The sequence below is a fragment of the Idiotropiscis lumnitzeri genome, chromosome 3 (assembly GCF_059441095.1).
Source record: "Idiotropiscis lumnitzeri isolate Australia: NSW breed Sydney's pygmy pipehorse chromosome 3, RoL_Ilum_1.0, whole genome shotgun sequence".
Classification (NCBI taxonomy): domain Eukaryota; kingdom Metazoa; phylum Chordata; class Actinopteri; order Syngnathiformes; family Syngnathidae; genus Idiotropiscis; species Idiotropiscis lumnitzeri.
This window is the reverse complement of record NC_142393.1, coordinates 11,329,694-11,343,015: the sequence shown is the minus strand read 5'-3', so window position 1 is coordinate 11,343,015 and position 13,322 is coordinate 11,329,694. Positions and strand designations below refer to the sequence as shown.

The following is a 13,322-nucleotide window of genomic DNA, read 5'->3' as shown; positions in this document are numbered from 1 at the left end:
CTCAGGGAGGAGCTTGATGGAGGAGGATTGCTCGCTACCTCCCAGACTCAACTGGACTCAAATATTATTCACTTCTATGCAGTCATTGTTCATCCACTCTTGAACTTGAAATAGTCCATTTTGTCTTTTATTTTCAGGTACTTGTATTTATATGAATCTGATACGTAACAAAGGCGTGCTTTCAAACCACATCCCCAAAATATATATTAATATATTTATTTTTTTATGTTGTCCCTCCCTCTTGATGTCCAACTATCGCATGAAATATAACAGATAAACATTTGAAATAAGATTGTTTGTTATGAGTTTGTTTTCTTTGTAATTGCTTGTTTTTTGGTCATTTTAAATATATGTTTATTACTGACCTATTTTAAATATTGGTAAATAAATAAAAATTAAGCCATATAGTAGAAGATTGGGAATAAAAAGTAAAATAGATGACTCAGCAGTCAACATCTTCAAGCTAATTCCCGGGTTTATTACCCTAATTCTAAGGTAAATTCTCTCTTTGATTTTTCAAATTGTTGGTATAAAAATATAAATTATTATTTTATCTATATATATATAATTTTAATCAATCAATAATTAATTACATTTAATCTCCTATCACTCCTGCTCCACTCTTCTTTACTGCCACTTAATCCAAAATCACTAACTGCCTTTGTCATCTCCGTGCCCACAGGTGAAACATGAGTTTGTCTGTGTGATTCATATTGTAAGCATGTTTTAAAAAGTAATTATACAGTCAGTAAATCAAAGGGATTAGGAACGACCTGTTCAAACTTCTTAAATACATTTCTGCATTTAGGTAGTGTCGTGTAAGAAATCTTGAAAATCCTCCCAAGCATATTCGTTCAATTTCTAATTAAAACATCATCCGTTCCTGCTTCAGAGTAAAGACTTAGAGAAGGATTTCGATGACAGTAGACTTGAGAAAGAAGAAAGACGCGATTGACATTGACAACGAGGGCAACAGATTGAAGGAGAAACCTCCTGATTTAATTCTAATCCTGAATTATGGTCAAAAAGTCAACTGACTGTCTTTGAAGACTTTAGACCTGAGAAAGATGACTCGCCAGATAATGATAATCATGCGGACACGGCTCAACATGGTGAGTAAGAAACAGGAGACGAGGGAGGATGTGAGAGGGAAGTAAAAAGAGGAGCTGAACTTGGTGCTTCCGCTGTTACGTCATAAGCGTTCAAGGGAGGGAAAACTAAGTGAACTGTTGTACTTAATAACTGGTTGACTGTCCTTCATCAGAAATAACCTAAACCAAATGCGTCTTGGATGTGCAGAACAATCAGGATGCATTTTCATTCAAATTTTACAAAACTGCAGTTGAGCACAATTCCTGATGTCTGTTGTGAATAGCTGTGTAATAACCGTCTAGGCGGTGGTAGGAAGCAAATATGAAACTTTTATAAAGCTGGGAAAGGTTACACAAGTATCTGTAAAAGTCTTGATGTTCACCAGTCCACGGATTGTCTCTAAATGGAGAAAGTTCAGCACTAATGCTTCTCTTCCGAGCAGTGGGGATCCTTTAAAGATAATTGCAACGACACAATGAAGAATGCTCAATGAGGTTAAAAAAAAAAAAAGCATGTCAGCTGAAGAGTTACATAAATCTCTGTTGATAAATATACAAAATATAAATCATTCTAGAAGAGTGCGGTTCGTAGGAGAATGCCAAAGAGGAACCTGCCGCCATCTAAAAGCACGACTGGCAAAAATATTCTGTGGACAGAAGAAACCGGAGTTGAATTATTCGAGGGGAATACGCAATGCCGTGTGTGGATGAAAATGGCACACCAACATCAACTATAAAGCACGGTGGAGGGAGTGAGCTTCACGATACGGGCGTGCTTTGCTACTTCAGGCCCTGGTAAACTTGCTATTATCAATTTTAAATATTAATTCGCAAGAACCTACAAATTCAATTTTTTATTATTCTTGTGATTATCAGACTACATTTTCTGACAAATTTATGCAGTAATTCCAAAGGCTTCACATATGTTTTTGCAAATTATTCGCTCGCCTGCCTCTGAACTTAAAAAGCATCCAACCGTTACTCCGTAGTGTTTAATACGATGTCGATCCAACTTTTGCAGCTTTAACAGCTTCATCTCTTCTGGGAAGACTTTCCGCCACTTTTGAAATATATTTATGGATTTTCTTTTTCTCCCCGTTCTTCCAGAAGCACATTTGCGAGTTCACACACACCGCCCTCAGCCTCCGCTGTAATTCATCCCAAAAGTGTTATATCGGGACGAGTTCAAGACTTCTGTGAAGGCCACTCAAGTTCATCCACAGCAAACACTCTCATTCGTGTCTTTATGGACCGTGCTTCGTGAGCCGTTGAGACAAGCCATCTTCAAACTTTTCTCCATAGGTGGGTGCATGAGATTGTACAAAAATATTGGCCCCTTAGTGCCAGTGAAAAAACTCTTAATGCTGTAGCATATCAAGAGATTTTATTTAGGACTCAGCAGTACTTGGAAGAGTACATTCTCTGGTGTGTGGGACTTTGGGGAAGGTTACACAAGTAAAGAAAAACAATTGATAAATAAGACAACTTAGTTGTAATTAGGAGGGTAACAAAATTAAACTTGGCTTCTGTTATAGTTTTTTTTTTTTAAATGTAAGCAAAAAAACATGCACAAGTCATTGAATATTCCGGCTCAGCCACATTTATACGTAATGTGTGTTTTTTTTTTTAAACATCTCTCAATTGGTTGAACTCGCTGTTACAATATCCACGATAAGCATCATTGTGCTTGTTAGAAAATGGAATTACTGTTTTCTCAAACTCTTCAAAGATGACTTTGATTATTATGGCCAAGGCGCGCATTTGTCAAATTAAAATCGAACGGCACACCGCCAAACAACGATGTCACAAAAAGTATGAATACTGATGTAATGATGAATCGGCTCAATCTTCTCACTAATTTGCTTACTCGGTGTTAAATGTTGTATGAATGGCTACGTGGATGCACAGCTTGATTGCAACATCTTCCAACTAATGGATTTACGTAGTTGGTCTGACACTTACTATATGAGATAAATAAACCGAGATATAGTTATAATTCATAAATCACACTTTTTGGACATATTAAGCAAAATTGGATCATTTCCTTTCGCACTCCAGATAATCTGTCCCCACACTGTTGTGCTGCGGCACCAACCTGCATTAGAATGATGCTCATCACATCGTTTCACCGTTGAGCCACCAGATGGGAGCATCATACCAAAAAGACTGTGTGGTTTTCCTCTGATATAATTGGAAGATTTTTCAGGCAAATAGTCATACTTGCCCATCAATTTAAACATATGTTTGTCTAATATGATTATTGAATTTTGTATAAAGTAAGTAAATTAAAAAATACATGCACAAGTTCTCGGTTTGCAGAGGACAGTCAGTTTTTACTTTGGACAGCAACAACACAACCCATATATTGGAACATCCTTAGTAAAGTCATATTTTGAGTAAGAATTTTCCTTAAAAAAACAATTGTAGTCAACAAATAAATGTTTGTTTATTGAGCGCAATTTGTAAACACAAAAAGTCATGTGTAGCATATAATAAACCAAGGATCCACTGTGCACATCGATGGCACACAGTACATTTTTTGTCTGCATTTGCCAATCTGCCAAGGTGGCTATATAACCAATTAGTATAAACATTCATCCATCAATCAATTTTCTTTAGACTGGTTATTCTCAAAATGTGGCTGACAGGCTCCCTTTCGTGGTATTCAATACATTGTTAAGTATACAGTTCAGTTGTATTTAAATTTTCAGTACAACTCACTTGCATAAAATCATTTAAATTGAATCACTATGTCAGTTTCTTACATCATTTTCCACCGAGGTACAGTACGTTGTATATTAGGTGGGGTAGTCTGTAGTTAATTTAGCCGAAACATAATGTCGATCCTGTTAGCTAACATCAGCGGTAGTTTAGCTAGCTAGCTTTGCCCAACTGGATTGAAGACTAAGGCTGCAAAGACAACCGTTTCCTGTCTAAAACTTGTTTTGTTGGGCCTAACTTAAACTATACAGTGTCCTAATTTGTTTACATTACAAAATAGTCACTTACGAGCATATAATCTTACGATGCTGGCATTTGAACCACTTCCTACTCTTCTGAATTAATTAGCCGTTTAATCAGTGAGCATTTTAACGACTCTACATCTGAATTTCCTCCATGTTTATATTTGAATCAATTTACCTCTGTTAGGTTCCCCTTTCAAGTAGTTTACCTCATGTAGCATCTTCACGTTTTGACTGGCATGTCACACATTTAAACTACAATGTTTGAAAGGCTAAAATCATCATGCAAGCCATTGACCGTGTTTTTTCAATCGTTCCGCTTTGGTCAAATAACATGGAATGGTTTGTTCCTTATGGTGCCATTGAATGTTCTGTCTTTTGCTACCCGCAAGTATGTCTGACATCATGGTGAAATGTCTTATTACTAGTATAATGAAACGGGGCACTCATAAATGTGGACTTAAGAAAGCTAAACATAACTTCGGATGGAATTGAAAAAAACATTTGTTAAAATGTATTCATGGAGGGGAAATGCAAAGACTGCCAATGTGGGGAAAGAAGGGTTCAAAAACAAATAGACTTGAACTAACGCACACTGTGATGTCATATAAAGGAGACGTAGGAGGAAATATAGCTACCAAAAAAAACTACAAGACTGCTTGGGTGGAAAAAGGTCCTCAAAGCTGCAGCTCAGTGCCAGCTCACATGAGCATTGTGACCGAGAAAACATGAAGATCATAACGCTTTTCGGCCCTCCTAAATGGTTTTAATACGCCCAAGGCGCCAAGTCACTTGACCTGCATGAGACCTGCTGCTCGGAGGCTTTCTGCTTGACTGAGCAGACTTTTTGGCCCATGTCAGTCCAAGTGATAGTCAAGACCTGAAGAACCAATCCACAAGTGTCTCCGTTACTGCCAAAGCATTTCAATCCAAAATATCATGTTTGTCCACATGTCCATCCTTCTGCATATTTTCTTTTTGTCTCTTGAAAAAAATCACGATGAGGGACTATCCTCCAAAATAAAAATAAAAATGTTATACTTTAAAATTGATTCTCAAATCAAAATATCGATCAGTCACTTAATTGAGCGCTCGTGTTTAGTATATAATTGATAGGAACGCAGTGGACGGTAACAACTATTGAGATGTCAAAATGATCCACAGTTGGTGGGCGCTAGTTTTTCTTCCACTTGGGGAAGTGCTTAATGAGTTAGCGCCGTGGCACCCCACGGCGCTCACTCATTCAGTCTCAGTCTGACTCTGTACGATGACATTTTGGCAGAGGAGTCACGTGTGGCGTTATTTCAGCTACAAACAGCCAAGATGCGGTTTGTGATGTTTGTGGAAAAAATGTCAGGAGTTGTGGCAACACAACAGATCTTGTGAAAGACACAACACGGCGTACATTATACCTCCCCTGGTGGCCAATGCGCACAAACTAGAAGGAGCGCCACAATGCCGAATGGCTAAATGCAGAATTTTGCACAAGCTGTTTGTTGCATTCAATGAAAGCAGAATTGACAACATTCCGTTTTTATACAATGCATTTTTTTCTTTTTAAAAAGACATTACAGAAATGTATTGTGCTTTTCGTGAGCAGTAACGGCTTAAAAGCATTTTCATTCATTTCAATGAGGAAAGTTGATTTGAGATATGAATGATTTGAGTAATGAGTGTGAATTAATTCAATTCAAGTAAAAGTTCTACTCTATATTGTATTTTGATTGTGTCAGGGAGGTTAAATATGGACCGAACCGCCACATGCACCATCTTGTTAATTTTTTGGGGTGGTTCTGCTCTGCACAACTCAATTACTGTCAATGCTTGACCAAATTTGGGTTATTTTTTATGCAACCCACCTTTTTTCCATGTGTTGGCCATCCACTGCATTCAGGGTTTGAGTTCCAATCCCCGTGTCCGACGTTAGCGATGTTACCCACTGAGCCTCCCAGCAGCCAACCGCATTTCATAAGAATGTTTCATTCAATTTAACTTCAGTAAACGTAACTTCAAAATGGCACCCAGATTCATCCCAAACTACTGGCCCAAAACAATTAACCTGACCTTTGGGTCAAAGTAACCCAATCTGCTCAAAATCAAATTCACTCCTACCCAGCGAGTGGGTTTATGAAAACAGTGAGTGGGAATGTAAGTACGACCGGAAGTCGCTCAGTATATGTGCCCTGGGTTTATTGGCGACCATTCCGGGGTTAGTCCGACTTTGCCCCGAAGCAGCAGCGTTGGGTTACGACTCCTTGTGACAGTATGTGACAATTAGATGTAGTGGAGCAGTTGATCTTTTCTATATGCATTTGAAAATGAAAATTAAATGATTAAAATTGTTCTGTTGGGTCAATATAATTCAGGCATGTTTTGTTTTTCACATATCTAGTTATGAAGTGTGATGTTCCTATATGCCCCCCCCCCCCCCAGTGGTGCTGATGATTTGTGGCCCCCTCTATCATTTAATTTCCCCATTCCTGGTTTTGAACATCCCCCAAATCCCAGTGGTAGTCCGACATGACGCAATGGCTGCCTTGTTTGATTTATTTGAGCTTTTATAGGAGGCTCATGATAATTACAGAGGGTGGCATGTATTCATACTTTCACTCATCCAGACACGGAGCAAGCCGCTTAACATGTCATCACTTTGTTCAAGAAATATGTAGAGTTTACATTGTGAGCCGGTGTTTAGTGCCAATCAACGCTGAGGCACAAAGCCAACATGACGAGCTCAGGCGATTAACGCAAGTGGAACGTCAGCGACTGCCAACGTGTGAGATGCGTAGCGACAACACGTTTTGGAAAAGGGTCTCACAGGTGGGGCCCCCCTGCGTTTACACGTTTATGTTCACTTCATACTTTGGCAGGCATCACGCTGCAGGCATGTCTCTGCGGTGAGTCATGCTGCGAGACGAGCGTGGTGCCAAATGGGGGTGGGGCATCGACTTTAGCGCCGCCATGCTCGGCGTGACGCAGGGAGCGTGATGCGACACGTTTGCGGCCATCGAGCACATGGCTGATGGCACTGTCTCATTCGTGGAGTTGGATGTTGAGTTTTTCAGAATACTCCAGCTTCCTCCCACATTCCAAAAACATGCATGGTATGTTCTTGAATACACTAAGTTGTCTCTATGTGAGTGGAGATGGTTGCTTGGTCGTTGACACACTCGGGTGGTTCATTTGGACTTTAGCGAGAACATGAAATAGCAGCCGGAGAACATCAGAGCAGTTTTTCTTGTCGATGAGTTATTGAATGGCTGTTGGCACAACCAGTCTGTTTCTCTCTCTCATGTCCAGTCAGCCCATTCAGCGGCTCCTGGAAGCTCATCCAAGACTCAAAAGCAACAAACATGGAACCAGATGCTGAGTCCTTGTGTCTGGCCTCCAAGTGGTCCCAGTTTGTTTCAACGCTGTACAGTCTGGAGTGAGTTTGCAAAATAGTTCATTTAACCCACATCACAATATTAGCATGATATAGTAAAGTAGTGCTTTGGGGGCGGGGCTTAACAATGCTTAAGGGGGCGAGTGTGACTATGAGGAAAAGTTTTTTTTTTTCCGGCGTACTACAATAAGTGTAATTGCACATACACTCCAGTAGTTGGCAGTGGTGCTCTCATTGCTCATTATGTGCAGTATTAACTTTACAGTGTAGGTTTGTTTCGCAACGAAAATGCTATTATGTATCGTTGCGGCGGAGAGTGGGTGGTGGGGTGGGGGCACAAATTATTTTCTTCTTGCTGGGGGGGCGTGACAGAAATGAATTGAGAAGCACTGCAGTAAAGCCTCTAAGGTAGAAGTGGACAAACTTTTTTTTGGTCAGGGCTCCCTCAATGGCCACATTTGATTGATAGGCAAGGTAAAAAGTAAAGATGTGCATGTAGAATGTCTAAGATAATTTTGTTAAAAAAATAAAACAATAATTTGTCTTCAATTTTTTTGTTATAGTCTAAAGAATTAAATGAATTCAATATATAACCACTAAAAATGTTAAATGTACACAAATTATACGAATATTTTGTAATCTATTATTGACAGTTTTTACATACACAGTTTGAAACACTATCAAGCAGCAGCACTATTCCTCAGAAACAGCCACAGCACCACAAGTGCGATCATGTTAGGGCCAAAAGGTAAGCAGAGTCTCAGTGAATTTTGCTGAATGCACAGTTGTCTAAAAGCCTCTTCATACTCCCACATACGCGTGGGCGACAACGTGCCGCATTGCATCACGTGGCCGACGCGTTGTGCTGCGACATGTCTGCAACAAATGCCGCGCGCACGTCTGAAATTGTTGCTCAACTTGGGATGCGGTGCGCATTCTCTTTCATGATTGGTCCGTTTTGGTTTTGCCACATGCTGCCATCACCGACAATTTTTCCCGGCTTGGTTATTTAAGAGTAATTTATTTGTCACCGCGGAGGAAAAGCATCAAAGAAGATACAGAAAACTCAATATTTTCATGAGCTGGCTCCGCCCACTGGCCGGTGCTTGCATGATGTCACTGGCCCAACGGGGTCGTCTTCGGACTTTGAATGAGGCGATGACAAGGTGTTGGTAAGTGTTGGTTGCTCATTTCATAGTTTAATTAAAGGAGAAACGAAATGAAGGGAAACCCTGACGCACACCGCACAGCCAGAAAGTCAGAGGTGTATCTTCCTTCTTCATGATTTCAGATTCGCGCTGGCCCCGCCTGGAGTTTTTTCCAAAGATGTCTACATTAAATGAGATCGAGGAGCGTTGCCTCATATCTCCACTTTTTTTGCACCGTCTCGCTACTCTGTGCACATGCGTGTCACATCACAGAGGCGTTGCGTTCACATTGAAACGTGGCTCTGTTGTAGTCATAGCTGTGGTGAGGTATATTTAACACATTCAATACCACTGACGGATAAATACGTCAAAATCAATTTTTTTTTTTTACTGGGCTGATTGTGAATGAGTTAATTTTGCATCTAGTGTATGAAGTGCTGCCTTCTCGAGTGAAAATGCTTGAATTTTCCTTTGGGGCACTTGGTTTGATTTCAAACTCTGGGCTATGCTCCTGCAAGTTGAGGACGTTTGCTTTTGTGTCCAGTACTTGTGCTCCACCCCTGGTTGTCATGGTAACAATATATATACTTGTCATTTGCCCAGCAGTATATGTGACGAGAGTATCCAGTGGATGAAAATGGGGCCTCTCAATTTCAGCATTTTATCTTATTTGCTTTTATGTGTTAATTTCATTTTATACCTTTTTTTTACAGCCCAGATTTGTCAGTCAAGACAATGCTGTGTCATTCTATTGAAGCATGCTTGTGTTGCCTTTGATTCCAGGCCAAGGCCGTGATCCAAAGGAGCTATTAATAACATGTGTTTGTTCATGAACCGCAGCGTCGTGTCCAAGATAAAGCAAGGATACGAGGAGAGAGGCCAACTTGGGAGAAAAGGGAGGAAGAAAAGGACGTGTCGGGATAAGCGAGCGAAGGCGTTCTTAGACAGACTGTCTGGCTGCAGAGGGGTCTCCAAGCACTCGGCGTCATGTGATTCTGGGGTCAGAGGTCATCCCCCAAAGATGGATATCGAGCCGAGCCTTGTCTGCTTTGCAAAAGACGGAGAGTTTTTCTTCCCCGTCCTGCTCCAAGAAAATTGGTTTCCCACTCAGTCTCCGTTGCTTTTACCAAATTGTTTTTATTTGCGAGATCTCTTCCAGATAATGTTGAGCATTTACAAACAGTTTGGATTGTTTGGATTGAGAATCAGTATGCACTGTAGATCTACCACCATCTTCCTTTTGGGAAAATTAATTCCCAGTCCAAGCTGGAGAGGTACAATTGTGGAGCATATGCACACAAATTTGTTGCTGTCTCTGGTCCTGTTGCACCGGATATGGGTGACTTAAATGATGCAGGGTGCCACGATTTTACATCAGCACTACTTGAAGGCCGCATAGGATAATGCATTTTTTAACCATGATCTGTGACAAAAAAGTCATTTGTTTTTATTTATTGAAATAACATACATCACAGTATCTTAATATATTCCATGCTCAATTTGGGTATAAATGATCCAGCCTTCAACAGATAAGGGTTTGAACATTAAATAAAAGTAATCACATGCTGCAAAGTGCTCTAGTGAGAGAGAGAATTATCATTCAAGGATGACACTAATCTGCTAAACAACAAACAAACCGTAAACCCGTTTTTTTTTGTTTTTTTTTCAATTTTCACCAAAATCAACTCACTCTGTTTTTTTATTCAGTTGCTATGTTTGTCCTGCATATCATTCCAAGTCCCCAAATTATTCAATTGTAGCATAGGGCAGTATAAGACCCGTTGCAAGTGGACATGTCTGCCATCTAGTGGTGCATGGTGATATGACAACTTAAAACTATAACGTGAACCCCTACAGGGACAAGGCTAACTTGTGAATAGGGAAAATCCACCTATAATTGACACCCACTAAATCCAAAATTAACTCGTATTTTTTTTAAACCTCAAAATTCGTAACTAGAGGCTCCATTGTACAGTAAATACATTGAACAGACACTACACAGATGTTTCACCTTTATTAAAATAGTCTCCCGAGACATCTTACATCATGCACTAAGGGTATATTTACTTGACAAAAATAAAAACACGAAAACACTTTTTCTTTTTAAAGGTTTCCCTGACCAACAGGGAGCAATTTTCAAAATGATCCATAAAGTCGTTCCAAAATGAGGGAAAGCACAGAAACATGCCAGGCCAGAATTTCGTAACGTCACTTCAGAAAGGAGTCAGTCACACAGTCACTTTCAACACACCTAAATGTGTGTGTTTATTCCCAGGAGTCCCAGGGCACTTCACCCGTGTTCTCCAGCCCCCACCCCAATCCTCGATGATCACCTGGAGAAAAGATAATGGGGGATAGTTGCCCTTATTAGTGATAATGGTGCTATTTAAGTTGTTACCATGGAGGGGACTGACCTGTCCCACACTTTATGGCAGACATTTTTTTTTTTTGTCTGCTGCACAAAGTCTCTGGAGAACTTTCAGTTTAATATACAGTCTGGCGACCAATCCCTGAAACATAATTATCACATTCATTGCTAAATATAATCATTTTAAAAATAATTGTCAACATTTTTTGGCCTACTTTCCATTGAGCTTTGGTGCATATTACTCTCAATGTTAAAAAGTCAGATGTTATGAAACATTTTACTTCTGCTAATCATTGCCTTCTTTCGGAAGAAGCCCTTTGGCCAACTAATCTTAATTTTTTTTCTTTTATGACTTGGAATTTTCTTGGCAAAAACCTCTGAAAGACTGGACTTGTTTTAGGCTTGGCTTTGACTTGAACTTCATGACTTGAAAAGGCATTCGTTTGAGTATTTGGTATAAGTACACAGTAATAAGCATAAGCTAAGCATTTGTAAATACTAAAGTCATCATTTATAAATCATGTTTCTGATATGAATAATCATTTGCATTTAGTTTGTAAATACCTTATTTATATGACATCATTCAAAGTGTTTTCATTTGTCATCGACAAAAATGGGATCGACAGAACAAAGGTAATGCTGAGATTCGCATCACATTAAAAATTGTAAAATCATTGAAAATTAATACTGTTTTCTGTAGTTGGATCAGAAAAAGAAAACATTTTATATTAAGATACTTTCAAACTATATGCAAACGATTATTCGTATGAGAAACATACTTTACAAATGATGACGACAATATTGACAAATGCTTGGCCAATGCATATTAGAGTGTAATTATTACAACGTGTCACAGAATATTTAGTTTCGAATACAATGTGTATTTTATAGGACACTTATTTATAAAAATTGTCAGCCCACGACCCCCTAATCACCCCCCCCTCCAAAAAAAAACGTTTGTGCATGACGCCGCCGCCGTAGAGATGCTAACGGCAGAGGTTTATTGGCTAATTTACAATTCAGATCCACTTACCTTATTATGGCCTGAATATGACCTTATTTGTCTACTTCTTCTTCTTCTTGTTATTATTATTATTATTATTATTTCTTCTCAAACGTACCCAATGCAATTAAGTAAGCACTGTTGGTGTTTAAGGGATTGCAGTATTTGCTCATTTCACGAGAAGGTTCAGCACACACCATTTCGTGGGCCGGTATAAAATCAACCATTGCTAATCGAACCCTTTTTTTTTTAATTTGACATCCCCCGCCACCCGCCCCAAAAATGGGCATCCTAGGCATGTAGTTTTCGGAGGGAATCGCAATTTCTAGATTTTAGATGTTCTTGTTTCCATGAGAAAAGTGCGACTGCTGATATAATAAATGAGTCTAAGTGTGCAATTGTCTTTAATTATGACAACAATTTAAGGGAGATCCACATTCCTGGGCCTCTTATGATTTTGCTGCTATGTGTCTTGGAGCCTGCTGAGACCATTAACACGATACCAATCTGACCAGTGGCTCCAGTCCGGGGCCCCCCTGCGGGCTCCTGAATGCAACCATCGGGACAAACAATCAATACCAGTGACAGATCCCCGTCAGAGAGCGTGTAATTACAGTGTTGCGAAGGATAGTGTGTCATTCTGTTCGAGATGTGCGCGGCTGACGACCCAAACGCAGGGAAGCAGTGAGGCAAGGGAGCGTTGCAGTCGAGAACACGAACTTTAACCTCAAAAGAACAAAAAGGCAAGAAAACATGGTGAGATGAAAAACATTCAATTAACATTAACATTTTATTTTATTTTATTTTATTTTTTTAAGTAACCCTCGCAACCCTTGCTTTCGGTCCCACAGACCGCAATGACATTCTCCCATATATTTTTTTTAAACTTTATTTAGCCGTGTGTCTGCTTGTGTGGCGCTTGCATGTGACAGTAAGTACAGTAGCACCTGACGCCAAAAGTTCACTTCATCTACGGCGAAGGAGAAAAACGGACAACTGACATTCTGGGTTGACTTAAGATTTTGGCGGGCCCGTTCCTTAACAAATGTCAAATGATGGACCGGTGAAAAATAACTGACACACCCACCACTGCTGTTACCGATGTAAATTCTTTTTTTAATGGTGGTCCTGAAATAGCAGTGGCAAATTGTAATCAAGCGATAACGGAAGCATAGTCGAAATAATGATGACGGCGTGATGGACCAACAATGATGAACAGGTGGCCTGACCGCTAACGTATGACAGATTGACAACATTTTTTGCACTTTTTGTCCAATTAAATTAAAAATGCTTTGAAAGTTTTATGATTGAAAAATGTCTGGAATGGATTAATTAATTAATGAATGGATTTCTTTTGACTGCAC

At 39.6% G+C, this 13,322-nt stretch overlaps 1 protein-coding gene across 5 annotated transcripts in view; it reads left to right on the top strand.

The window, feature by feature from the left end:
- The window catches only part of syt6a (synaptotagmin VIa), a 77,249-nt gene that overhangs the window by 63,553 nt on the left and 374 nt on the right, over positions 1-13,322 (top strand). The window contains exon 8 of one of the 5 annotated variants that reach the window (XM_088290218.1): positions 2,199-2,384. The exons of 2 other annotated variants lie outside the window; for them this stretch is intronic. In XM_088290218.1, coding sequence (XP_088146344.1) covers positions 2,199-2,245 — 47 coding nt within the window. In that variant the 3' untranslated portion in view covers positions 2,246-2,384. Of the gene's footprint in view, positions 1-5; positions 212-2,198; positions 2,385-13,322 lie in introns of those variants that run through there. 2 more of the 5 variants (XM_088290216.1, XM_088290222.1) reach the window with 2 other exon arrangements.